This window comes from Clarias gariepinus, chromosome 10, assembly GCF_024256425.1.
Source record: "Clarias gariepinus isolate MV-2021 ecotype Netherlands chromosome 10, CGAR_prim_01v2, whole genome shotgun sequence".
In the NCBI taxonomy this organism is placed as follows: Eukaryota; Metazoa; Chordata; class Actinopteri; order Siluriformes; family Clariidae; genus Clarias; species Clarias gariepinus.
In genome coordinates this window covers 17,928,988-17,956,747 of record NC_071109.1, presented here as the reverse complement: position 1 = coordinate 17,956,747, position 27,760 = coordinate 17,928,988, and the positions used below count along the sequence as shown (strand labels likewise).

Genomic DNA, 27,760 nt, shown 5'->3' with positions numbered 1-27,760 from the left:
GAACTTTTCTGACCACTATAACAAGGCTACTTTGTGTCAAATGAAAGAAAAGAAAAGAGCGTGTGCAGTATTTGTTTCCTGTGGTAGGGCTTGGAGTTAAACTGTATGACTAAAAACAGCTCTATTTAGTGATTCCAAGTTATTCACAGAAATACTTAAGGATTTTTCTTTTAAATGCACAAATTTGAATGTCAATGCCTGATTTTAAGAACACTATTTGTTTCATATACCTTTGATTTTTCTCTTTTACTTACATGGAATGCTTGTGTAGAACCTTGTACTTTGAAGCTCCAGTTAATATTTGATGCAACAGGATATAATTATACTTTAGGGGAGCTTTTTGACCTTTAATGATAATTCTGCACCTACTTAAATGTGTAACATAAACATTTTACCTGTTAGCACAGAGGCAGTTGCACCATTTTCTAATTGGGCTTTGAGATTGTTCAGTTTAATTCAACTTGCTGATTTGCTATATAAAGTAGTGAGATCAGTTGCTTCTTACCGTATGAGCATGTTCTGGTGAGTATGTTGTCGTGAACAGTCATGTGAAGGATTAATTCATTAGCTGATTGCACTGTACTGCTATTTGTAGAAGGTCTGTTTTTTATAATGATTAGGCCACTGTAATTATTTTGAGGTACAGCTGAAGTGATCAACCAGATGAGAAATGTCAATCTACAATCAATCATGTCTTAATGCCAAGTCATTGTAGGAGTTAATATGTATTGAATCATAGCAAAAATTATGGTCTGCTCGAAATATATGTTTACAGTGTATAATACAGTATATACACTATAATGCATCACAAGGTAATTATGTTTCTGTTCATTTTTCTTTGTATAAACACTGTGATTATGTCATATTTTTCACTTCTTTTTACATGCTGGATTGTTGTGTGTATGTATGTATGTTCATTAAATTATACTATATCCCACTATATTGTACTTGTCTATGTATCATAATTGATGGATATTAATAAATGCACTCAGTTGCCAGTCACGGTACTCCTACCTTAGTGGCCTCTTTTCAGGAAAACTTTTAATATCTGTATAATAATAATAATAATAATAATAATAATAATAATATATCTGTTATTACAGTATTTACAGTTTCTCTTTTCCCCTATACCAGATCCCTTAATGCAAATCCAAGACACAGCCAAACAAAATTCTTTTCTCCATGCAGACCACATTGTTTGCCTGATTTGGATGTAAATGTGTCTCAATTGAAGATGAATGTCTACTTGATGATACAATATAGAAATAAATAAAAATAATCCTCCTATTAATTAACATTTAACTCAAATATATTTAGTTTTAAACAGCTATGGATTAATTCTCTCTGTCTTCCCTCTTCTCTGTGCTGGTGGGTGCCGTATATACTATGCTGTAAGTTTATCATACTGTATATACAGTATATCCTGATATCTCCTGCCCAGGGTTCAAGGATACTAAGTTGCTGCAGCTAGAATTGCTTGTGCATGTATTAATATATGATGCAAAATTCTATAGAAAATTTTAGATTAAGATTTTAGATTTATATCAGTTTAAAAGAAAGCTTATTTTATACTTGAAGATGGTTTTACAGCTTTTATTTATAATAGAATCCAATTTGTAGCATAAGCATTTTGATCAAAAGATCGCAGAAACATGCTGTGTCCACAGTATTTGCAAAAGGTTTGTAAAAACATTAAACAAGATAAACAACACACAAACAAATGTAGCAATTACAATAAAACTGACAAAAATATGGAAAAAACATACATACAATAATTAATGTTCATAACTGAACATGTATAGAACAAAGATCACAAAGCATAACTTACAGCTTCAATGTAGTACTGGTTCTCTTTTTAAGTAAGGGGTGGTGTGGGGGGATAGGGGTGTGCCTTCAGGAGATCAGTGCTCCCTACTCCTGGAAAGATATCCATCGTTACAGTGGCAGTTTTCTTTCAGAGTTGGGTTGGCAGCTCCATGCCCGATTGTATCTGAGCAGTTGAGTGTGAAGGACCTTGTTTTAGGGCCCAACAGTGGTAGCATGGTGGCACTGGGGCTCAAACCGGTGAGCTCCTGATCAGCAGTTCAGCGCCTTAAGCACCGAGTTACCTAGCCCCCCCCCACCCCCCAAGCCTCTTGAAAATAAGTAAAAAATTTAAATATTGTAAAAATAACAATAGATCATACTATATTGTACATTCTCTCACTCATTCTCTATACCCCTTTCTTGTACAGGGTCACAGGAAGCCCGGAGTCAAGACTATTCCATTCCTCGATGCACACAGACCTGAGCCAGGGAATTGAACCCTCAACTCTGTAGGTGCAAGGACACAGTGCCACCATAAAAGCACAATTTATAATATTACATCAAATAGTTAAACAAAAACAACTCATACATATCCAATTTTAACTGATATAACAGCATTATGGCCAGGTAAATGTATAACCTCGACCAATGGATAACAACCATTTTTATTCTGTTTACAGTATAATTCATGTAAAAGCTATTAAAACATTCAGAAGAATAAAAACAAAAAATCAAAACTGTCCATTCAGTGTGCCGACATTATAAAACCTCCCTAAAATAAAATGAGAATTTTCAGATTCACTGGAATTCAGCAGTCATGACTTTGCATTTGAAGTAGGTTATTCATGGGAGATGGGCTGCTACAAACACTTCTGATCCATCAGTGAAGGAATTGGAGTACCTGAAGCACAGCAGTAGAGTTTTTCCAGCGTATATTCAATGCTCTCAGGACTCTGACTCCTCCACAGTCAGATCTTGCAGCTTCTCCTGGACTGCTTCGAGCTGTTGATTGGTTTCTACATTGTTAGCTGCGCCAGGTTCCATTTTGGGCTCTGTGTCAGCCTCCTCACGCCCATTCGCCAGGTTTTCTGTGCTCTCATAGCAACCTGAGTCCCGTGGCATGTCAACCTTCTCCTCAACACTCTCCTTCTCTTCATCAGACTCGTCTTCAGCTACAGAAAAAAGAAGATAGATTTTATTGACTAGTTTGAGATTGACCTAGTTTGTTGCTAAAACAGCACACAAAACATTTACAGTAAACTGAACATCTCTACCTCCGTGATGAGGTCAAACATTATCAACAGCATGGCTTGTGCAGTTACAGTAGCAATGTAATAAGATGTACATGAGAACTGGGCTTTAGGCCAACAGTTTCCATAATCAGAAAGGCACACAGAATAAATCTCTAAATTCGATTTTATTATCAGCTTTAAAAAAAATCTGAAATATGTGTTGGCTAAAAGAGATTTCCACTGGTATTTTCTGGAAAGTGGTATGAAACTGAACATCTGTGAAAAGGGAATAGTAATGACCTTCTATAAGCTGCATTAAGTCCTCAGCATTAACTATTTTATACTGTATGTGAATAGAAAGACCAATATTTAAAAAGAACAGCTATTTATAAAATAATAAATAGTCTATTCTTTAATAAACCTAACAGCCAGTGAGAATCAAATGACGTACAATCATGAAGCAGTTCAGCTGCTGTCAGCAGCTTGGTGCGCTCCTCTGGATCTGTGATGTTCAGCTCATTCATGTGGGATTCCTTCAGTCCACTAAAGTCCTCCAAACTTTGGAAACCATGCATGGAAAGAAGAGATTCCATATCCTAGACAGGAAAAAAAAAGAAGCAAACTACCTTTAATTAGCAGTTTCAACAATATGTATAAACCATCTATCATCTGTATCTCTGCATATCCGGTTTAAAGTCACAGAGGTCTCGAATCTATCCCAAGGAATTAAGGGCACAAGACAGGGTACATCCTGAATAGGGTGACGACCCATTACAGGGCACAATCATACACACACTCATATACTCAATCACATACTATGGGAGATTTGGGAACACTAATCACTCAATACAGCATGTCTTTGGGAGAAAACTGGGGTATCTGGAAGGATCCCAGCAAATCACAGAACATGCAAACTCCATGCACACAGTCTGGAGACAAATCAGTAAAATAAACATCAAAATAACAGTTTCCATTTTTCTAGAAACTAATGACTGTGAACCTTGTTTGAAATCTTAGATTGCAAGTGAGTGCAATAGAGATGGGATGTTCACACCCAGTTCATGCTTACTTTTAGGCCAATCCTATCCAAAACTTCCTCCAGTGTTTTCGGTTTGGGTTTATTGTGCCGTCCCTGACTATGGCATCGCTTTCTCCTTGGTGGTGTGTCCTCGTCTGGGAGTATGGTGACATATATGAACTTGAAGGAGCCCACTTTGTTGTTGAGCTTACCAGTCCAAGTGCCCACTGGTGGCTTCTCAATTATCTGGATGATATCACCTTTCTGTGATGATAAAAAAGAAGAACATTATTTTAACTTCTTTAAAGGAAAGCTGATACTTCTAGCACTTCTTTTTTTTGAAAGTCCCTTAAATGTCCTATATTATCCCTGAACTCTATAACAGAAGGTGTTTTTCAAATGCAATGTTTTAGACTTGTAGAAGCATTATCCCTTCAAAGAAGGAAGGAACTGGTCCATGCAAAAGACATTTCTCACAAGCTAATCTAAATTTTTGCAAATTTAAAGTGTGAAATTATCAGCATTTTGTTATTTATTAATTTTATTAGGACATTGTAAAGAAAACAACCTGTAGTTTGAGGGAGTCAATGTCATAAGGACTGGGGGTGAAGTCAGTGTGTACACGAGCCCTGCCACAAAATGGTCCATTATAAGTGCTTTCCATACTGTCCCTTTGACTGAAGCCACTGTCCAGACTTTGCCTGTCCCCACCTGTGTACAAATAACAAAAGTCAATTCCTTCTTTAAAACACTGAAAAAAAAATCTTTTGGACAAAATAAGGGGACAAAAGTTAATTTCTCATTAGCATAATGCTAGTTAGTACCTGGAAGGACTTTAAGCAACATATTAGGAGGAGAATTAGAATTTTGAATTAAAATATTTAAAAAAAATTAGGATATATACGACTGGCTTACATCCAGAAAGCTGACGGCACAGGGGAGAATGAATCGTGTCTTCTGAACTGTTGGAGCACACAGATATCCGGTTCCCAGCACTCAGGTCTGGAGTCCAGTCATTAGGAGATATAGGAGACATAGAGCTATCTTCACCACTTTCGAGCTACAAAAAAAAGCATTTTTTTTTTTATTTTTGGAAAAAAATAAATGAATAAATAAAACACTTAATATTATCTAAAATTCTGTTATTAAAACCTACTCTAATCAGCCATAACATTTAAGCTTTAAAAGATTAAACAGAATATTGTGTGGCTTTCTCTTGTGCCACCAAAACACTTATGACCCCTCGATGCACACCTCCACAAGAGGTATCTGGCACCAGAACATTAGCAGCAGATCCTTCAAGTGCGACAAGGTGGTGCCGCCATAGATCAGACCTATTTGTACAGCACACTACATGGATCCTTAATTGGATTGTGATCTTAGGAGGTCAGATCAACAACCTTGAATTTCTTGCCTGCTAAGTCCCTTAGATAGCAAGAAGTGATGCACTGAGTGTTCTGATACCTTTCTGTTATGGCCACCATTAACCTTTTTCAGCAGTTAGCGCTGCATAAGCTTTTCGGTGGGATCGGACCCGACAAACTGGCCTTTGCTCCCCACAGGCATAAATGAGCCTTGATCCTGTCCACTGATGACTGGCATATCCTCTTGAGACCTCATATAAGAACATGACATTTCCTCCCACCTTCATTGTCCATATATATGTTCTAGGCAACATCCTCATATGAGGACTATAATTCTTTGGCCAAACTTCTTCCTGATTGAAGACATTAATTTAATGTATAGTTATTGGCTAAGAAGAAAGAGGAACCGTCAGTAGAAATTGCAATGTACACAACAGTAGAGTTCAGGTCTCAGGGGGATATGAGTGATAATCAGTGTTAATGTTATGACTGATCCCACAGACTCAGACACAGTTCCAGACTTTCCATGATCATCCAGAAGAGGGAGACATAACCAATCGTTTGTCAGCTGTTTTATTTCCATCATTACTGTAGTTACTAAGTTTCCTCTTTTTGAAGAACTGATCTACCTGTTCAGGCATTTCAATGTTGAGCATTTTCTAAACTCACCCCTTCTTCTGCAAGAACCTTTTGTACCATCTTGGATGTCTTTCGGGTCATTGTGCGTGTGATGACGTTCCTCCATTTCTTCCCTAACTTTCCACTGTTTTTTTCAGTGTTCTCTTGGACTTCACCCTCTGGTAGCTAAGGGGAATTTCACAAAACATATTTAGGTTAGTTCTGTAAGGGAATTTGTAGATGTTTAATCTCACCCAATGAGTAAACTTACATTTAACACTTTTACTATTACTTAGGTGGAATTTGATTCTCAGTACACTCAGATAGACACACAGATTGACACTGACATGTGTGTGGGGGATGGGTATACATGTATGCTACCATGTGCCACAGCTTTGATACATACAAGTCTTTGTTCTATAAAAGACAGCAGTAGAGGAAACAAGAGTGTTGTAATTTTAGTCTCTGATGTGTTTCTTTCTACACGGTATGATATGCAATAGGGCTCACAGGATCCACAGGATCAACACGTATCACAAGACTTTTTTTTAAAAACAACCAAATGAAACAACCATTGTTTTGTTGTGTGCATGCTACGATGATTTTGTATTACATTTTTATAACAGAGTCTTACATTGTTGTTGGTGTGGTCACGCGGTAGTGAGTGCTTGCTGGAGGGAAACTCATGTCTGATTTCTTAAATATGTCCTCAGCTTCCTGGCTTTAGTTTTTCTTTTTTTAATCTCTAACATGGTGTTATTATAAAGTGCTGTATGACAAAGCAACAAAGTTACACTCTATTCTCAGTTTCTATTTCAATTACTTCTTGAATGTATATATGTACTTTTCAAATACAATGTTATAATGTAATTTAATGATTAAATGTATATAAAGCCCAAATGAGTGTTTTATGTGGTTTACAAATTAGTCATTACCACAGTGACAACCAAGCTGGCTTTTGTGAGCTACAGTATGCAAATGCCGCAGAGGTTGCAGAAGAGGAGTGGTCACCAGTACTACTGATGTGTCAAACAGTTACATTTTTTTGTTTACTTAACTGTTACTTTACAGTCCACAAGGCTTTGTGATTAAGGTTTAATCATATATTAGCATTCACAGTTCAGTATGCAAATATTCATATTTGGCTTTAAGGTGTCAAATTTGCATGCTTTTCTCAGAAGCTTGCTTAGGCTCTATGCTTGGCTAACTCAAATACGAAGGAAATCCTGACTAAGAAGTGACAAATAGAGTCATTGTGGTATATAGGTCACTGTTTAATTTCACCCTGATAACCCTGATGATGTTCTTCTAGACACCTACAAGGCTGCTATAACTGTTGAAGTGGAGCAAAGGAGTTATTGGAAAAATTATATGCTTATATGATTTTCTTGTATATGATGACAATAAATAAATTTGTATTTCTATGTATAAAAAAAAAACCCACAGTGAATGAGTCCTTGACATCTGTATACCCAATTACAGATTAAGATTTGATTAAAAGGTTTTCAAAACTGTTTTAGTACTGATTTTCTACTGTTGTCAAAAAACTCACAGGGATTTGACAAATCCATGAAAAACACATTTGGATAATGAAAAATGGGATGTGAATTTTACACATTTTTTTTGTTCTTGTTACAGAGTGCACATCTTGCTGTGTGTTTTACATTTTTTTTTACATGTGATTTTTATTTAACATAATCAACATATTTCTATTATTTCAATAATGTTAATGACATAATTATAAATGCATTCACTTTATTTTAAGAAGAATCACTCTTTTTGCTTTATGACCAAAAACTTTTCATATTAAGTCAGCTTATATTTTTTACATGCAGTTTTATATAATTCACATGTAAAAAAGTTATGATCACATTAGAGAGAGATGTGATTTTTCTTTAAGGTTATTTTCTGTGCAAAAACACTGACTGGTAGGTGTAAATGCAGCAATCTTACCGACTCCTCCAGGGACAGCTCAGGATTTACTACAGGTGAAGATGGCTTGGGCTTCATGAAATCTTTAAAGCTGCTGGACCTCTGCAGTGTCAGCTGTTGACACACACAAAATCTATTCAGACAAGTTTAACAGTAATAAAAGGTACTCAAAAGTTCATATTTCCGCTGTGAGACAAAGTGTGTTTTCAGCGACAACTTTAATGATGGCAACAAAGAGTCGCTTTTTTTTTTTATAGCACTTAGCAGGGTTGAGTTTTGTGACTGCTAAGAATCATGATAAATAACTTTTAATTATCCATATAAGTAATTAAGTGTACAATTAAGTTTATAAGTAAATAAGTAAGTGTACAAGTAATTAAATAAGTAAAGTAAGTAATTAATTGAGTTAATGTATAAGTAAGTAATTAACAAAGTGTATAAGTAAGTGTACATGTACGTAATTAAGTAAGTAAGTAATTAAGTAATAAAAGTAAATAATTAATTAAGTAAGTGTATAAGTAAGTTAGCAAGCATGTAAGTAATAAAAGTAAATAAGTAATTAATTAAGTAAGTGTATAAGTAAGTTAGCAAGCACGTAAGTAAGCAAAGTAAGTAAGTAATTAAGTAAGTGTATAAGTAAATAAGTAAGTGAGTAAGTAAGTAAGTATATTAAGTATATAAGTAAGTAAGTGTATAAATAAGAAAGTGTATTAGTAAGTGTACTGTATAAGTAAGTAAGTAAGTAATCAAGTAAGTAATTAATTATGTATATAGGTAAATATATGTATAGGTAAGTAAGTAAGTAATTAATTACATATATAAATAAATAAGTGTATAGTAAGTAATTAGGTAATAAAGTTAATAAAGTAAGTAAGTAAGTAAGTAAATAAGAAATAAAATAAGTAAGTAAGCAAAGTAAGTAAGTAATTAATTTAGTGTGTATATAATTAAATAAGTGTATAAGCAAAGTAACTAATTAAGTAAGTAAGTAAGTAAGTAAGTAAGTAAGTATGCAGTAGCCTGCTTTCAAGACAGAGCAATGTGTTTCCAGGATCTACTCTGCAAACGTTTTGCAAAAGCAGTGACGTACACTCACTTCCTGTACTGAGATAAAGTGGCACAAATTATGACAGGAGATATGAAACAGTCACATTGTACCGAGAAAATGAAGGCTATCACATTTTACCCAACCACACAGTGCTGAACCAGAACAACTGCCAATCCATATATTAGAAAGCTCCTCTGTCTTTTGGTTTATACATCATTTAAAAAGTATTTTTGTATTTAAAAATTTTGTGTAGATTTCCCCAAATCTACATAGTATACATTTTATTAGCGCACAGTATGTACATTTAATACTGCATTAAAATTTTATTCATGACTAAATCAAACATGTGACTCAGTTTCTTTTCTTTTCTTTTCTTTTCTTTTCTTTTCTACATCTCTGGTTACATGTAACTGTGACAGTCTTATGTTTTAAAATTTTTTGTTTTCGGTGTAAAGGTATATATGATTCGACTCAATACCTTGACTCAAATTTTTTAGCAAGTACATTAAATCTCTCAAGTGCTATTTTTAAGATATGGCAACAAGGTTCGGGAGAACCTTGCCATTTGGCCTTTTTTTGACTGAAACTTGTGGTTGATGAACAAAAGACGACAATGAAGTAAAAAACAGGGTTAGTGGAGCTAAGCGTAGGAGGTGAAGATTCCCTGTAAATGAAAAGGATCAGAGTAAGCAAGCTCTAAGCACAAATGTAAATGTCACTTTGAAGCCTTTTCATGAAGCTCATAAGAGACTAGCACTGACGCTTATGAGACAAGAATAAATTCAGGATGTATGACGGTTTGTGTCTCTACAGGAAATGCTGCACAGCCATGCAACTCAACCTGAACAATAATACTGTGATGAAAAAAACTCTGTTGTCTCTCTAGTCCTTTAACACAATTTATTTACCTTACAACCTTTACAATTTGGCCCAAGCAAGATGTTCAACTATTAAGTCATTACTCTTAAGATCACTTCAAGCTGGTTAAGATTATATAAAACTGGTCTTTAATCTGAGATTACATGTATAGAACATATTCATATCATATTCAGGAGATTTTAACTGTTTGCGTTTCACCACAGGGCATCATGTATGGTTATCACACACTCATTCAATTCATGTAACTTAGAACTCTAAGATCCATGATTCCTTCTATCATCACTTTACTACTGTCCTCCTGTCTCCTCAACAGAGATACACTACTCAAACAAAAATTCTCACCTTCTTCTTCTGCACCTGGCCCTGCTCCTTTTCTGAAGCATTTGAGGGTTTCCTCCGTAACATTGTGCGCAGAGTGGGGCGATTTCACTTGAGGAACACAATTCTAACTGTTGAGGTAAGAAACAGCTCCACCAACTCAGCTACACCAGCAACTTGTCAGTTGTACTGCCACTGTACCCTACACACTAAGAAAACCAACCAGAGGAAGAAAGACAGAAAGCTCTTCTTTCTCTCTGCTCTGTTGAGTGAAGAACTCTGAATGAGAGGAAGTCACATGACTAGACAGGAACTACTTTTTTCTACAGGTTGGCTTTGGTTAAACCAGTTGTTTATATCTGTTTAAAAGAAAAATCTATTTAGCATCATGTGAAAGGCTTCGAGTGGACTGGTTTTAATGTAGGAATGTGATTACTGATGCAATGACATCTGATAGTCGTTATCTACAGTATATTTGTTTAAATGTTGTTAATCATATCAGAAATATTTAGCATTTTTGGTGATTTCCACAGTTAAACAAACCTTTTCAGTTGCTTCAAATAGACTTATCTTATAGCCTGACATAATTTTTTTCAAAACTCTTGTGTTCATCTTTAACTCGGGAAATCTAAACGTTTGATGATGAGTCATTCTGTGCATAGAAAAGTACCTTTCAAAATTATTCAAACATGGTGACCTCTTCATCCACCAAGAGAATTTTTTTTTTTTAGTACTGAACAGAAGTGAGAGTAACCTGAACAATGTATGACCCATTAAAATCAAAAACCACTTTATTTAGGTGAACATAAAAAGAGAGATACAACCTAATTGTCCATATTTTTTTTCTTTAAAAATTAAGCACAAAGTTGACTGATTCAAAAGCTGATTTATATCTTTTGGTAGATAGTAAACAGAACTGTGTAAGTGAACTGCAGAGGAAGTACATGTGTGTGTGTGTGAGTTGGTAGTTATTTTTGTGTTGGCTGGCCACATGATATCAAGATGAGTAGTTTATTGTGGTCCACATATACATCCATTGTACACCCATATAAATATCCTTCATAATAAGGAATAAGTTGTTTTTTTATTTTTTATTTTTTTACTGTGAACAACAATAAAAAAAAAAGACATGACGTGGACAATTTGCTTTAACATTAGCACAACAGGATGACCTCATTGATCTCAACATCTCTTTTTGGTTTACAAAAGTTCCTCTTTTTGTACAGCTTTACAACAGCAGCTTAGCGAAAAGTTACATCTGTTGACCTTAATGCCCTTCATGTAAGATAAGTATGACTTTGTGTGTCATCCTGTTGTTCAAAGCCCAGCAAAGCATACACAAAGGAGTAAGATAGAGAAAGAGAGCAAGAGAGGAAAGCGAGTAGACCGGATGTTCACAGAAACCACATTCACACCTTCCTGCAACTCTGGTAGAAACGTTGCCAAGCAACAGGCCCTCCAGTGGTATTTGTGCTTCACTTGTGGCAAAGGCAAAAAATATTGTTAAGAAGTACAGTGTGAGCCTTGGAGAAAGCTTGGTAGTCTTAAATGATAATCTAAAAACATATCATCATATATAATGGGAATTTCTCATTTTTTCCCCTTTATGAACATATAATCACTGTGAGCAGTAACTCTGGAAGATTTAAGGTCATAGGTAGAGGCCTGTTTTAAGTATCGCATCACAATGATAATTATATTATATGAACATGTAATATTGTTAATATCCTTATCCCAATCCCATTACTTCAATTTATAACAAATGTTTGAATGTTTGGATATCACCTACATTATTTTATGCAATGACCTGCATAATTAATTAATAATAATATTAATTAAAAAAAGAAAACCTCCCATTCATAACGAGCTTAATAATAAATCAATATACTGTCTAGATCAGAAGAGAAGCAGAACACAGATCTTATATCTCCAGATAGGAGTCTTACAAAAAAGTGTTCTTTGAGAGGATCTTAGGGATTCTTTTACTTATTGCGAGGGTTCTATCTAGGAACTCTTTTTTGGAACACTGCTGTAGAGTATACAATTTTTTTCCGCCAAAGAGACAATAAAAGAAGATCTAAATTTTAATTTTATTCCAAGAGTGTATCGTTTAATCACATTTGAGTTAGTATATAAAGACTGGACATGGAAAATTCACTAGGTGTGAAGACACCTCAGATTTTAAATATGCTCATTTAAATAAATAATTTAATCATTAGCGATTATTACATGTACTCTCTACAGATAAAAAAAAAAATACAAATAAATTTAGGAACTTCTGCAAACTGAATTTAGATTTGAGCAGCATCAACAACAACAGTGACAAGAAAAGCCTAGGTTTGCTCCATTGGAAAATATCTCAGATGCCTACGCATTTCTGTTAATAATCATGGTAGGTTAAATGCTAAAAATACTTGGGAGTTACAGAATTAACTTTTTCCGATATGTATTTTCCGGTTTTCTTTTTCAGAAGTGAACTGTTTTTATACTATGCCTTTGAAGACGTAAAAAGTAATTTGCGTTAAAACTTAATAGACATTTTTATCTACTTGTTTCATGGAGGCTGCTTCTTTATATTACAAAACGGTTAATGAAATGGGAGACAGCAAGATAGACAGACATTGCTTTGGTAAACTTGACCAGCATAATAGAGTAGTGCTGGCAGTACAGACATAAAGAATTCTTTGGAGATTGCACAATAAAACAGTGGAATAACTTGTAGGAGCTTCTACAGAAACCTTTGGGACTTTTACAGATTCTACAGTAAGCCTGTGGGACATTCTTAGGTGTTTCTACAGTATAGCTATAGGCAGAAGTAGCAGTAGTAGTGAGATTGAGGGGACAGCAGCTGAAGACCCTGTCTTCAGGAATGGCTCTGTATTATCAATCATCCAGTTATGGACCTCCATCAGGCCCTGCTTCTTCAACTCTGGACCCATTGTAGAACGGATGGTCATGTAGTATGTGTCCAGCCATTGGAGCTACAAGAGTACAAAACAAATAGTGAGCTTGATTAATATAAAATCATATTTTACAAATGAATAAAATATTTTAAAAGTAAAATATTCAAATTTTGATTAATATATTTTTTTAATTTGCATTGCAAAATGGTAATCTGTATTTGAAGCTTTCAGTAAGTAAAAAAAAATATATCACATAAAATGCTTTTAACAAATGTGTCATTTATACTTCATGTTCATTTAAAGACTCATATATAATTTCATATACAGTAAATCATTTGGCACCACTGTTGTGTCAGAAGAAAGAAGATACACTTTTCTGCAGTCATGCTTGAAATGCTTTGCTGGTGAAGGATGTCAGAAGGGACTTTCAAAGGAAGCCAACTCCAATTAGCAGCAAACAGACTTTGCAGCAATAGAATTAACTGATGAGTGACACAGTATAATCATTAGTGGAAAAACAGTTTTGTTACCTGTTCAGGGCTGAGAATTGAAGTGTCAATCAATTTTCTGTCATAGGGGACCAGTGACACAGTGTCGAATGTCAGATAATTATTGCCATACTGGTGACAAAAACAGCGAACAAAGATATTAAAATGTGTACAAACAGTTCTGGTTTATGTCCTCTCTTTACCTAATTAGCATTTTGAATATGAAATGTACCTTTGTTTTAGCTGGAACAATAACTGCAACATCCTCAATCCTTATTCCAAATTCATTCACTCTGTAGTAGCCAGGTTCTACAACGGATTAAAAAGATCAGTTTTGATCTGGACATTTTAACCCTTTAATTATAATTTACATTACAAAAATACAACTAAATAAAACAATGTAATTTCTTATCCCCCTGGTCTATTTTGTCACTAATGCAGGATGGCCGTATACAGTGTATGTGTATGTGTATGTTTGTTTTTACTATGGGGTCTAATATGAATGCATTTAAATTCCTTTATCTAATAAATAGCTAAATAAAAATATTTAAGGTCTTATCTAATGCCTTACCAATGGATGTGAACATGCCTTGCTGGAATGGAATATTATTGGACTGAAAACCAACAGGCCCTAAAAGAAAGCATAAACACATAAAACATATAAATATGGATGCATGAACATATAGAGTGTATGGACCAGATTTTTCATTTTTGTTTTAAAAAATGATCAGTGAATCATAGGACAAATACCCTGTATCATATAATGTTACTGAGCTAACAGTGTGCTATAATAATTCACCGTCAGCACTGTGTCAGTATAATAATGTTAGATCCACATTGTTAGAAAATTTGTATGCACTTGCCATACTTCAGACCAGGTAAGTCAAACATCACCATATTTTAATTTTAGGCATGAACGGAGGTAAAAATGACAGTGAAACCGAAAGTGAAGAGAGAGAATAAAAATGGGATTACAAGAGTGACAATAAAATATGCTATGGACTCTCTCACACATTCTAGTGAAAACTAGTGAGTTCATTTATCCTTGTTGAATTTATGAAGTATTGAAATAAAGGACTCATGTTAGTTGTGTTCTCTTGCACTGTATTACAATGAATCTGATTATTATATGTTTATTATATATTATGCAGAATTTGCTTTTTCACCTCAGTATATTATGACGTTTAAGATGTTGCCACAACCTACATTAATAAATGCTCTTTCGGACATTTCAGTTCCCAGAGCCCAAAAATTATATATATTAAAAAAAAAAACAATTTTTCATCCATCAATGTAAGTCTATTAAAAAAAGCAAAAATCTTACATTCATGAACTCCAAAGTAGTTGCCCACACCATGACCTGTACCATGACCATAATTCAGACCGACTTCCCACAAAGCTCTGCGCCCTAGCATCTCCATGTTGACACCTTGAAAAAAGAGCACTCATAAGGAACATGGATTTGTGTTGCTTTAAGATCAGAGAGAACGCTCGATAAGATAGAGGCATCTTGATGGAGGATAACATAAAGTGACCGATGTGCAAAAAAAAAAAAAAAAAAGCTTGCCTTTAGTTCCTGCAGGAAAGATGGTCCTTGATATTTCAATGTTTCCCATTAGCACTCTTGTGAAGGCCTCCTTTAAAAATAGAATGAATAGAATGAAGTTTATTTATTATGTAAATCAGAGTGTCAAACTATATAAAGTCGCTTAATAATACCTTTTGGAAATCAGTAGGTGAACCCCAGTGCACAGTGCGAGTAATGTCAGTAGTGCCATCACTATAAAACAACAAAAACACATTATTTAAACACTGTCTCCTTACTTGGCCAAAGAAAGTTCACACAAGATTTTGTTCACCTAGCTTTGGTTACAGAACATAGTGTGGTTGCCAGTTCATGTGTAAAAATGATTTCATATGCTCCCAGAATCACTATTTCACAATTTAGGTCTAGCTTGTACAGTGGACATTGTGCTTGATGCAGCCATCCTTATGAAATAGGGTCAAACTAGACTTATCAGAACATACAGTATGTCCCTTTTCCATTGCTATAAAGCAATGCATTTTTATACTCCCTATGCATCTTCATGCAACGTCATGCAACTTCACCAAGTATTTAAACGATCTCCATTGACAATTTTTTTCTGACAACATTTCTTCCACAAGGTTGATAGTCGGAGTTTTAGATAATGTGTTAAAGGGTTCTTAGCCCAGTTCCAGTAGTTTCAAATCTCTTTAGTTGTTTCCTTCGCTTGATTTAGTGCAATAATTTGGCCCTTCTGAAATGGAAACCTTTTGACGAGGCATTTATATTAATATATTAATGCCATTGTGTTTGGTAAAACTTACTTACAGGATTAAAAAATGTAATTGCTTACTCACAGATACTGTCCTCCTGAATCAATGAGATACATTTCATCTTTGGTCAACTTTCTTGCAGTTTCATTAGATGGACTGAAATAAAGGCATACATTAAATATTTGCAGATTAGAAAAATAAATGTTAAAGATGTCTAATAAAACAAAAATTCAAATGAATTCTGTACCTATAATGGGCAAGAGCTGCATTAGGCCCACTTGCAGAAATGGTTTCAAAACTTGGCCCCCTGCTGAATTTTTGCTTACTGTCACAGATAAATATGTTCATCATTAATAGTCAACCCCTTTATATTAATAACCTGTAGAAAGTCTATACAAAGTTTATAGAAACCTGACCATCACATACATATGTGACCATTCCTCAAACTGTTGCCACAAAGTTGGAAGAACATGGTTGTAGACGGTTGTCTAAAATGTCTTTGTATGCTATGGCATTACAAAATTTCTTTGTTGAGGTCCTAAACCTGTCCCAGTGCAACTATCCCCTTGTGCAAAAAGTGAGCTCTATGAAGACATGATTTGACAAGGCTGGAGTGACCTTTATTGTGCCCTGAATCATCACAATTAGAATCAACAACAGTTCCTGACTAAGGTTCTTGTGTAACGTAATCTTTTGGACCTATGCAAGTAAAAGGGAAGTTATTAAAGCGGCAATGAACAAACTATAATGAAACGTTCAAAGAGCACATACTGTATGGATGTAATGGTCAGGTGTGCACAAACGTTTGGCCAAATAGTTTATACAAGAATGTTTTTAATAATAATAATATAAAACAAGAATGCTACATATACACTTACCAAAAAGTATATATTGCCTAGACATATATAATATAATACTTTTTGGTAATACAGTAGAAGTGTGAAACTCAAGGCAGAGTAACAGAGTGTTTTTAATATTTTGCTGATGCAACTGTTCCATACCTGCGGTACTCATTGACGAGTTGTGCTGCAGTAAGCTCTGTCTCCTTGCCCTCAGGGACAGTTTTCTCAAGTTGATAAAGGAGCTGCATGACTGCCACAGCATCTCTTATCTACAGCATGCCAGTGAGGATACTTAGAGCGAAACACAAAATGTGCACCCTACCACAGCCTACTGCCCTTGAAAGATACCACTTTCCACTAAGTACACCAGGAAATGTACACAGCAGTTTGATTGAAGAGATTCATTTAAATGCAGTCAGACATTTCAATTTATAATGTAATAGTGTACATGTGGCCAGTCACCTCAAAATGGCAAATGGGATTTTGTCTTCATGAGATAAAACACTCATAAAGCCATGGAATATAAAACACAGTACATTGCTCTAAAAGACATAGGATAGAAGATATTCGATAAGAAGCACATTCAGTTAGGCTGTGCTCTGCTGCGTTCAATCTGCAAACACTATTCAGCTGTGGTTTATAGCACAATAAAACACTACTCTGTGATGTGGATGCAGTGATGGATCCCCCCCCCCATTTAGATGGAGTGTGTGTATAATGTAGGAGAAAATTACATGGAAATGTATGGAGAAGGTAAAAGAAGATTTATACATGCGCTTCTCTAAGGATTCGCTGCTCAGTCTCGTCTTTGATTGCTTTAGTGGTCAGCACGGGGGAGTATGTACTTTGCAGAAGCTTCTCCTGGAAAGAAAAATAGGCATTTATTGTCAAGTCAGACTGTATACTGTATCTTGAAACATGTGCATGCCACACACTGAAACCGGAAGCCCTTTCTGGAAATGTAAGGTACGAAATGAATTTTAAAAAATTCCAGTTTGGTTGACCACAGTAGACAAATGCTTTATTATTACATTGAACATTAATATTTTACATTTGGGTAAAATTCAGAGGGGGGCAGGTGATGACAAATACCTCAATAAATATTTATTTTGGTCCTATTTCAACAGATTTTATGCTAATATAACCCAGAATCAGGAAACATATACTGTATATTTGCTGACACTTGTAGGGCCACCAGGCAAAAAAAATTAGCCTTTACAGAACCAGGACACAGAAATGTACTGTATATAAAAAGTTAGTCAATTGGAGTAACTGTAAGATGATTTCAGCGCAATTCAGTATTCAGCAACAGCTACAACTACATTAGCTGTAGGTTAATCATGCCATTTTAATTGTTTAAAACCAATGACAACCATCCTGCATCTACAAATTTTAAAAACATGGGCTTTAGGGCGTAGGTTTTGGACACCATATTGGTAACACCATGAAAATTATGCAACCAATTGCATAACAGACAACTCTGCAAGTGTGTTCTCTGTGTATTGCTTTATGGTGTGCATACAGTACATGCAAAGGCATAAATAAAAAACACATGCAAACACGTACCCTGATCATCCATAACAATAAAAGCATTGATATGTGGAGTGAGCAACATTTATTGTCTTGTTACAGTGACACTTATTAGGTAGTGGTATTTATTAGACAGCAAGTGAAAAGTCATATGTTGGAGATTGCGAAAAAGTGCAAAGCTTAGTGATCTGAGTGACTTCGATATGGGCTCAATTGCTGGATGTCTGGAATAGAACATCTTAAAACAGCAGATCTTTGGGGGTATTCCAACATGCAGTGGTTAGCACCTACCAAAATACAACTGATAAACCAGTGACAAGGACTGAAGGTTCACTTATGTGTGAGCAAAGGGGAATGAAGGTTTGGCCATCTTGTTCAATCCCACAGAAAAACAAACACCTTTCATAGCACAATGCTAAAAATTTTGATGCTGACTATAATCAAAAGGTGAAGTCTGTTCATTACTGAACGTGCCTACAACGTGAATGCGAGAATCAGAACTGTACCATGGGACAACGGATCATGTGAATAGCCTGGTTTGTGTCATTTTCTGGAGGATATGGCACCAGGATGCACTATGGATAGAAGGCAAGCTGGCAGAAGCAGTGTGATGCTCTGGACAAACTCTGGGATTCATATGGATGTTACTTTCATATGGATGATACTACCTAAACATTGCTGCAGTCTAAGTACCTTCTTCATGCCAGCAATGGTCTCTATTGGCAGTGGACACTTTCAGCAGGATAGTGCACTCTGCCACACTACAAAAATGTTCAGGAATGGTTTGGGGAACATGACACAGAGTTGAATGTGTTGACTTGGCCTTCAAATTTCCCTAAAGGTAATGATATAGAAAATCTGTGGAATGTGATCGAAGATCACATCTGTTTTATGGATCCCTCACCTCACAACTAATATGGCTAAAAAGTGCTGATAATATCTTTTTGACAGATATCACAGCAATCTCTCATGGGGGTATAGTTTGGAGCTCATGCCTAAAAAGTAGTTTTAATCACACTCACACACACTCACACACACACACACACAGACACACACACACACACACAGACACACACAGACACACACACACACACACACACACACACACACACACACACACACACACACACACACACACACACACTAGCAGTCTGGCAGCATATCCCTGTGTGGACTTTAAAATAAACATTTTTAAAAAATCCCAAACTGTATTAAATGTGGACAGATGGTGTGTACAGCAGGTAACATTGATACTCAAAGCTCAGTTATGTCCCTAGTTTTTTTTTCTGAGTTAAAATTACTCTGTGCAGAGTTTAACATTTTTTCCCTGCATCCATGTGGATTTTGCACTAGTTCAGAATTGGCAAGATTATATGGATTGGCAAAATTTGTTGCCTCTGTGTTTGAATGAGTGCATTAATATGTGTATATAGTGTCAGTTCTGAATAGAATTCCACTTTGCGTTCATTGTTCCTAGGATAGGACCTGGATTTACTGTCTTAGTCTGAGAGAGATGAAGATAAATGAAAGAATTAACATATTACATGATTTAATTACATAAGGAAAAAAACCATGTGAACAACCTTAACGTGTTTATCATGTGTATCCTATATTATTGCTGTCCTAATGTTCATTCACATCTGGCTTATTTACTGGCTTATTTGTATATAAATTCATGCAATGAAATAATGTTTTTCACATGTTGTATGTATTCATCATGGAAAATGGAATAACTCACCATGCTGTATAATCTATATAAATGATGACAAATTTTTCCAATATGTTCCAAAGCAGGTGCCAAAAGATGGCATGCCCAGGCCATATGGCATAATCAACTATCCGTGGTGCTTTGAGGCAGTGCTAATGTGTCACATTACAGTATATGGCATTCTAGGGACGAGTTTGATTAAAATGAAATACTGGCTCCCCTGAGCTGCTCAGTGATTTGATTTAGTCATTGATAGTCAATGCATGGACAAGAAGCTTGCTGCTTCCTGAGAGGTGGAGGGTTATCTCTCGATATGATGGTCCAAATCATTTCAGAAGCGTGTGGCAAAATGATCATAAGAGCTACATTTTATCAGACCATTACATTTCAGCAATAATGTTAAATTAATGCGCTTCCATTGGTCTGAAACAAAAAAAAAAAAATGCATGATCGGGCAAGGAAAGAAAAAAAGAAACCTTGGCACCTGGTCAGGTTTTTGATGGATATGATTTAACAGTATCTTAATTTGTTGCAGCAGAAATCTCAGCTAGCTGCAACAAATGGCTTTTCATGCCTGGGTTAAATTGAGGTGAGCTGTAGTTGGTGGTAAAGGCAGGAAGTATCAGTAAACAAAGTCACTGCAAAAGCAATTCAACTGAAAACAAACCTTACTTATGTATGTTTTTTATAAAGAGATGGGTCTAACTAAAAGTCTGGAGATATGTGTCATATACAGTGGTGTTATATACAAATATAAGTGAAATACTAATTTTTTTCTGATTGTAATTTTGGTTTTAATAAACTTTTTGCTAAATTATGTGATGGCCAGCTGCATATGTGAAAATGCTGTGGATAGACTTGTACAAATCCAGAGCCGGGTCTCACCTCTGGAGTGATGAGCTCATACAGAGCCTGGTTGGTGTACTCTGTGCCCACCCACACTCTCACATTAGGCTTTGTGAGATATGTCTTGAGTTTCTCTCGAACAGTCTCATATTCAAAAAGCTGCACACAGTAAGTCGATGTGCATGATGAGTTTAGGTAGACCTTAATTTCTTCTGGCAGCCTTTTAACGTGCACGAAAAGCCTTTAAATAGAAAAGTGATAGGAAAGTCAAGGGTTACTATGATTTACTGAAGGAATTAGTCTGAGTAAGCATATCAATAGAAAGTAAATCTACTTGCCATATCTCTTCAAGTGTCAAAAGTGTGTAGGAGTAGAAGAATGGGTTAAAGGGGATGTCATTGCCACGCATGTTCAAGAGCCCTGAAAAGACGAAAAGGAGCATACCAAATTATCTAGTGTTCTAATATGCAGCAATTGGAGGTTAAAACTAAACTAGATATGTGAACATCTCTTACATGCTGTTTCATCCAGAGCTGAGAGTAAGACTGCTGTAGGCTTGTAGGGATTGTTCATTATTTGAGTGCGTATATGATCCACCTTCATGCTCCAGGTTCTCTCTGTCAACACACATTTAACATGCACACTTCTTTACAACCCTTTTATTACCTTTCTGTCTATTCAAAATTAAAAGTCCAGGCAGAGCCAATATACAAGTCCAATAGCCCTTATCATAAATTCCATTTGACAATGTCACTTTAAATAACAATGTCCAACAGAGTTTATGACTGTACAGTATTTCCAATATGCATATGCTCTTATGTCTGCAGGCATTTATCAGCAAAGTGATAAGGAACTAATGACAAACACACACCAACCCACACATACTGTATACTGTAGTACATAACCCCCCACCCTTTCCAAACACACACACCAATGAAGTCGTCAGGCAGACGTGTAAGATTATCAGGAGGAAGTGGTGGCCGCGTATCCCATATTTTGTCCACCAGGTTATCAGGAATAGATATCAGGTTCCGTTCTGCTGGAGCCAGGTTGTTGTTGTAGGCTTCAAATGTGTCTGTGTTGACAAAGACCAATGATGCAGTACTGAAGTAAGTTGTATATTGTGGTTGGTTACTAGAACACTTAATCTGAATTATATGTAGGCCTTATTATAGTTATGTAAGGTTTTAGTGTACTTAACTAAATAGTATATATTTTACATTTTAAATTATACATATAGTGCAAGAAAGAAAAAGTAAAAGTGTTTGTTCTTACTCACCTACAGAGAACAGGAATGGATCAAAGCCAACCGTATTCTTCTTACTGAGCTCTTTGATAAGCCAATTGGTGATGCTGGAGATAGAAACTGTATTCCAGTACTGTTAAACTGAGCTCAAGCTCCAATTACCAACACCACAGTACAGAACTTTTTGGTGATACAAAAACCCTAATATGTAATAATAATATGTGTTCTTTAACTGTTTAACTTACTGTCTTGTTCCAGTTCCCAGTTGCAGTCCATCTGGCGCTCAGCCTGAACCCAATAACGACTGTCAGTCCATAATACCGCTTTGTCTTGGGTTACAACTGCTGTGCCTTGAGAGTGGAAAAGAACAATGTTTATCAGAGATAAAGCATGTTTTGAATATGTCCGCTAGAGCAGTGACAATACATTTGGTCCATGAACTAACGTTTTCTTCCAAAATCCCTCTAAGATCAAAGGAAGAGGAGAAATTATTTAAGGGGAGAATGTAATGTGATAACAGTAAAACATGCAAAGGGACTCACCTGAAGAACCAGTGAAACCAGACATCCAGGCCAACCTGGCATCTCGCTGGGCAATGTACTCACTCTGACACAACAAGACAAGACAAGACAAGACCAGACAAGACAAGACAAGACAAGACAAGACAAGACAAGACAAGACAAGACAAGACAAGACCAGACAAACAAAGAAACAAACCAAACAGATTTATGATAATTAACAAATTATTATTGAAACAGTTACTTTTGGGAATATTAAAGAACAGAGATGAGATATTTAATTAAAAGGAGCAGGAGAGATGAGATTAAAGCGAAGGAGATGTATTTTGTATTTGGCTACCAGGTGGGCATCTGTTCCAGGTATAATGTAGGCAGAAATGCTGTGTGTTTTCATAACGGATCTTAGTTCAAGTAGCCTCCCAGTTGTGTTAACAGCTGTTGGAGGCAAGTACTGCAAAAATAAAAGAAAGAAAATGGATTTAAAGATAAGATTAAAAACATGGCACATACTGTATGCATTTTTAAACACAAAGAAATGCTGTTGATTTGTTGATTTGTGATACATTAAAGGGGTACTCTTTTTTCAAATCATAGAATTCAGCTAATTTTATTTACTTTTTTAATAGAACCTACCCGAAAAAACAACAACAATAAAAAAATGTGTGATGTAAATATGAGGCAAGTTTTTGAGAAATCAATCTATAAGCAAAAACATATATTTGTGAATATAACACTGCCAGGGGCAGTGCTTTAACACCTGCATAGCTCTCTACGCACACACATATGCCAGAAAATTCTGATATCAAGTCACATGACTTGATCATGTGAGAGATCTCACTGAGAGATCTGGTGTAAACTGTAAATTCTATTTTTTATTCGTGCCCACAGATTAATAATCTATGAATCTTATATACATAATTTAATAATTAATGGATTAAACTGAGGGCACGAATTACAAAACTGTAACTACCTCCTAACCCTTTTTGAGACATAAAGCCACAGTGAGACATTGCTTTCTATCACTGTCCTGGGCTGCTACCTGTGCTGTACCCCAGGGAGTCCCTTTCTGTCTAGTAATTTAAATTTTATTTAAGTTATTGTTGCCTTTCTATCAGATTGAACCAGTCTGACTATTCTTGTCTGCGATTACCAATTCATTTTCTTGCAGAGAACTGGTGCTCAGTGGATATTTTAGGATCATTCTCTGCAAACCACAGAGATGGTTGTGCATGAAAATCCTAGTAAATCAGCAGTTTCGGAAATACTCAGACCAGTATCCATGCCATGTTCAAAGTCACTTAAATCACAATTTTTGTAACCCAATTCTGATACTTGGTTTGAACTTGCTGCCATGTGATTGTCTGATCAGATATTTGTGGTTACAAGCAGTTGAACAGTTGTACCTAATGAAGTGGCTGGTCAGTGTATAGCCCAATCTATGGCTGAAAGGACTGCATTGGCATATGCATCTCGGTCTAAAATCAGGTTCAACAAGACATGAAATAAGAGTTGGAGTTCTAGTATTTAGTATTTAATCTTTTTGTAGATGGCAATGGAAAGACAAAAGACCTTAGGTGGCAGTTTACATGCTGACAGGACCTTTGAACCTTAAGTGGCTATTGTTAAATGCTTTCCTAGGGTCAATAAACATAATGTGCAGTGGTGTCTTCCTTTCCAGGCACTGCTTAATTATATTCCAAAGTGCCAATATCTGGATTATGCAACTTCCTCTAATGGACCTGACTGGCTCTTATCTCCACTTCAGATCCTTGTATATGTATCCTCTACTAGGTATTGAGAGAAAGATGACCCCCCTCCAACTCCCAGGTGTTATGGAAGAGGGTTATAAGCACATTTGCCGAATCCTGTATATTTGCCTATCTACTGATTTTTACTTATTTTTAATGGCAGCCACCGTTTCTTCAACTGATAATAGTGAATTACAGCCTAGGGCTTACAGATAATGAGATGGTTCTAATTGTGCTGCATGCACAAGGGTCTCTTGATTAAAAACCCCAAATAAATGTGGGCCCACCTGTCAGCTTAAAAAGAAAAAAAAAACATGAAAGCATGGATCCAAGCATCGATGTGGGAAAACCCCTTCAAACTATAGGGACAGTCAAGAAACCCCTTACTCTAATCAGCAACAAGAGCCTTATAGCTGGATGCTTAAATTGTGCATTGATCTGACTGTCACTGCATCAGATCCAGCTTCACTGGTAAAGACAGAGTGGAATGATAAATGGTTAGGAAAAAAAGATAGAGAAACATACCGGAGGTACTATAGAGCAGTTTCTTTCACTGCCTGCTCCTACATCTGTCTCTGCTGCTGTGCTTTGTCCTGTGATGAGAGAAGAAGGACAGACATGTATACATGTATACTCAGCAAAAAAAAGAAAAGTCCCTTTTTCAGGACTTTTCAGGATGTTTTCCATGCATGTTCAATTAACCATAATCAATTAATTAACATGCACCTGTGAAATGGTCGTTAAGACCTTAACAGCTTACAGAAAGTAGCCATTTAAGGTCACAGTTCTAAAAACGCAGGACACTAAAGAGACTTGTCTACCGACTGTGAAAAACACCCAAAGAAAGATGCCCAGGGTCCCTGCTCATCTGCGTGAACGTGCATTAGGCATGCTGCAGGGAGGCATGAGGACTGCTGATGTGGCTAGGGCAATAAATCGCCATGTCCGCACTGTGAGACGCCTAAGACGGCGCTACAGGGAGACAGGAAGGACAGCTGATCATCCTCGCAGTGGAAGACCACGTGTAACAACACCTGCACAGGATCGGTACATCCGAATATCACACCTGCGTGACAGGTACAGGATGGCCACAACAACTGCCCGAGTCACACCAGGAACACACAATCCCTCCATCAGTGCTCAGACTGTCCGCAATAGGCAGTCCATGAGGAGGAGATGCACTGCAGTACTTCAAGCAGCTGGTGGCCACACCAGATACTGACTGGTACCTTTGATTTTGAGCCTCCCTTCATTCAGGGACACATTGTGAAACATTTTTAGTTTATGTCTTATGTGTTGACTCTTTTAGTGTTCATACAAATATTTACACATTAAGTTTACTGAAAGTAAAAACAGTTAAAAGTCAGAGGACGTTTCTTTTTTTGCTGAGTACATTATATGTGTGTGTGTGTGTGTGTGTGTGTGTGAAATATATCATATTATTATAATAGTGCTTCATTCTTGGAAGACCGTTCATTACCGTTCATTCGTCATAATCATGATAAACAAAATCACGAGCTGCATTCACATAATTTTTTAGCATTTTATTAAGTGAAGACAATGTTTTCCACAACCGCTGATTATCTATTGCTAAATTTAACCACAGAAATGGAAGTGCTCTAAAACTAAAATTCAAGCATAGTTTCCTGTAGTTGATGCAATATTTGACAAAAGCAACTGCAGTGATTTTCCATTTTAAATTCTCATGATTTTAGTAAAACAAAACAACTGAGAAAAAAGAAAAAAGAAAATGCACTTTGGTCATAGAACATTTAAATATATTTGTGTGCACTATTAAAAAAAAAACTGATTTTTAAGTAGTGCATAAAAACAAATTAATTTTAATACAGAATCACATTTTTCATTCACCCGCCCAATGTTTATACAAGTATTACAATGCAAAGTACATATTTTATTAATTGCCTGCAACTCATCTATTCCTCATCTGCCTAAACATCATCCATCAGTACACACACCATCCATCAGTACTTGACTGCTTAAAGCATACAGATGGCTCAATAGATGATTGAATAGATGCATGCAATATGTCTTAATTGAAAGAGCAAAAACATTGATTCTGGGCTGTTGATGCGGGGTCGGTACAGCTCTGTTTTTAGAAAGGTTTGTACTGTATAATGATTGCAGCCTGTATCATATGGGTTGCTGTATCAGACCAAGTTGTCCATTCCACACTCCAACTCTGAGCAACTACACTATTATACCAAAACATTATGTAAATTAATCTAACATTTAATGTTTCAAATTTTTATTTCACTTTCCAGGTTTGTCAGGAACTAGATCTGCAAATTGGTTCAGTAGGGACCTCCAGTGGCTTGCAGTATAGTGAAGCACAGTGACATATACAGACAGCTGCACTTTAATACTGTACTGTTATTCATTAGACAAAACCAGGACACTTTTCAGTGAACTAATAGTATCATGGCACAACAAAAAATCTTAAAACCCTACATGTCATATATATTTGCAATTTTACAAATTAAGTTTATGTATTAATATCTATTGTTTTACGAGAAAATGTGAGAAATTTGTTAATACACATTAATCAGTGTACAAAGCATTTAGCTTCATGTGGTGACAAATACTTCAGCTAATGGCATGCAAATATATTTCTTTGAATAAATCAAGATATATTTATCATTACAGAATGTAAATAATGCCCTAATGAAAGTGTTCACTGTACTAATCTAATATTAAAACTCATTAATCCTAGTAATCTTTCATTAACCATTTAAATACTATAATAATCTAAACTTTCTTTTTACCTTTGAAAGCCACCAGACATAAAGCCAGAATCCACCCAGAGAATGTCATTTTTGACCATCTGCTCCAAGCAAATCCACACAGAGTGACTGCGGGACAGGAGTGTCTCTGTGTGTGAGAGAGTGAGTGTGTATATATTTATATACTATTGACACCATACATATTATCTGTACTCGGAGGAGTCTTTTGATAGGGATAATGTGTAATAGATGAGGGGGCGGAACCATGTCTCCACACTTCTGCAATAAAAGCATGCATGCTCTCTCTCTCTCTCTCCCCCTCTCTCTCTCTCTCCCTCTCTCTCTCTCTCTCTCTCTCTCTCTCCATGCTGCCAGGTTTAACAGTGCCTAAGGGTGCAGCAAAATATCTGCATGCAAGGGAGTGAATTTCACTCAGACTCTTGTTTAATGCTACAAGGAGTGCCAACTGTGCCCCGGTATGTCTGCAGTTTATTGTATTACTGTATTGGTGATGTCCTTAATCTCGTCTTTGCTCTTGTGTTGTTAAAGTGTTGAATCAGGAAAAAAAAAAAACATTATGCTGGACTTTGCCCCGCTGTACCAGATGTACCCTACAGCCTCATATATTTTATTAGCCTTTGGTCTACAAGGCAATAAACCAGTGTTACTATGTACTG

The 27,760-nt window shown here is 36.0% G+C and overlaps 2 protein-coding genes across 2 annotated transcripts; both read right to left on the bottom strand.

Moving 5' to 3' along the window:
• Positions 1-1,585: 1,585 nt before the first annotated feature.
• On the bottom strand, positions 1,586-10,488 carry sash3 (SAM and SH3 domain containing 3). The gene is made up of 8 exons (XM_053506616.1): positions 10,240-10,488; positions 7,992-8,084; positions 6,090-6,224; positions 4,972-5,116; positions 4,625-4,767; positions 4,108-4,320; positions 3,490-3,634; positions 1,586-2,978 (listed from the first exon to the last, which is right to left on the bottom strand). The coding sequence occupies exons 1-8, from the start codon at positions 10,300-10,302 to the stop codon at positions 2,752-2,754; spliced, it is 1,164 nt and encodes a 387-aa protein (XP_053362591.1). The 5' UTR covers positions 10,303-10,488; the 3' UTR covers positions 1,586-2,751.
• A 1,798-nt stretch (positions 10,489-12,286) lies between these two features.
• xpnpep2 (X-prolyl aminopeptidase (aminopeptidase P) 2, membrane-bound) lies at positions 12,287-27,267 on the bottom strand. The gene is made up of 21 exons (XM_053505091.1): positions 27,126-27,267; positions 24,868-24,935; positions 22,935-23,045; positions 22,619-22,682; positions 22,322-22,426; positions 22,110-22,196; positions 21,762-21,905; positions 21,346-21,447; positions 21,169-21,250; positions 20,870-21,071; positions 17,518-17,607; positions 16,906-17,015; positions 16,152-16,229; positions 15,989-16,060; positions 15,326-15,386; positions 15,174-15,243; positions 14,931-15,035; positions 14,178-14,237; positions 13,839-13,915; positions 13,649-13,738; positions 12,287-13,196 (listed from the first exon to the last, which is right to left on the bottom strand). Exons 1-21 carry the CDS (start codon positions 27,172-27,174, stop codon positions 13,008-13,010), a joined length of 2,016 nt encoding a protein of 671 aa, XP_053361066.1. The 5' UTR covers positions 27,175-27,267; the 3' UTR covers positions 12,287-13,007.
• Between the last annotated feature and the right edge of the window lie 493 nt (positions 27,268-27,760).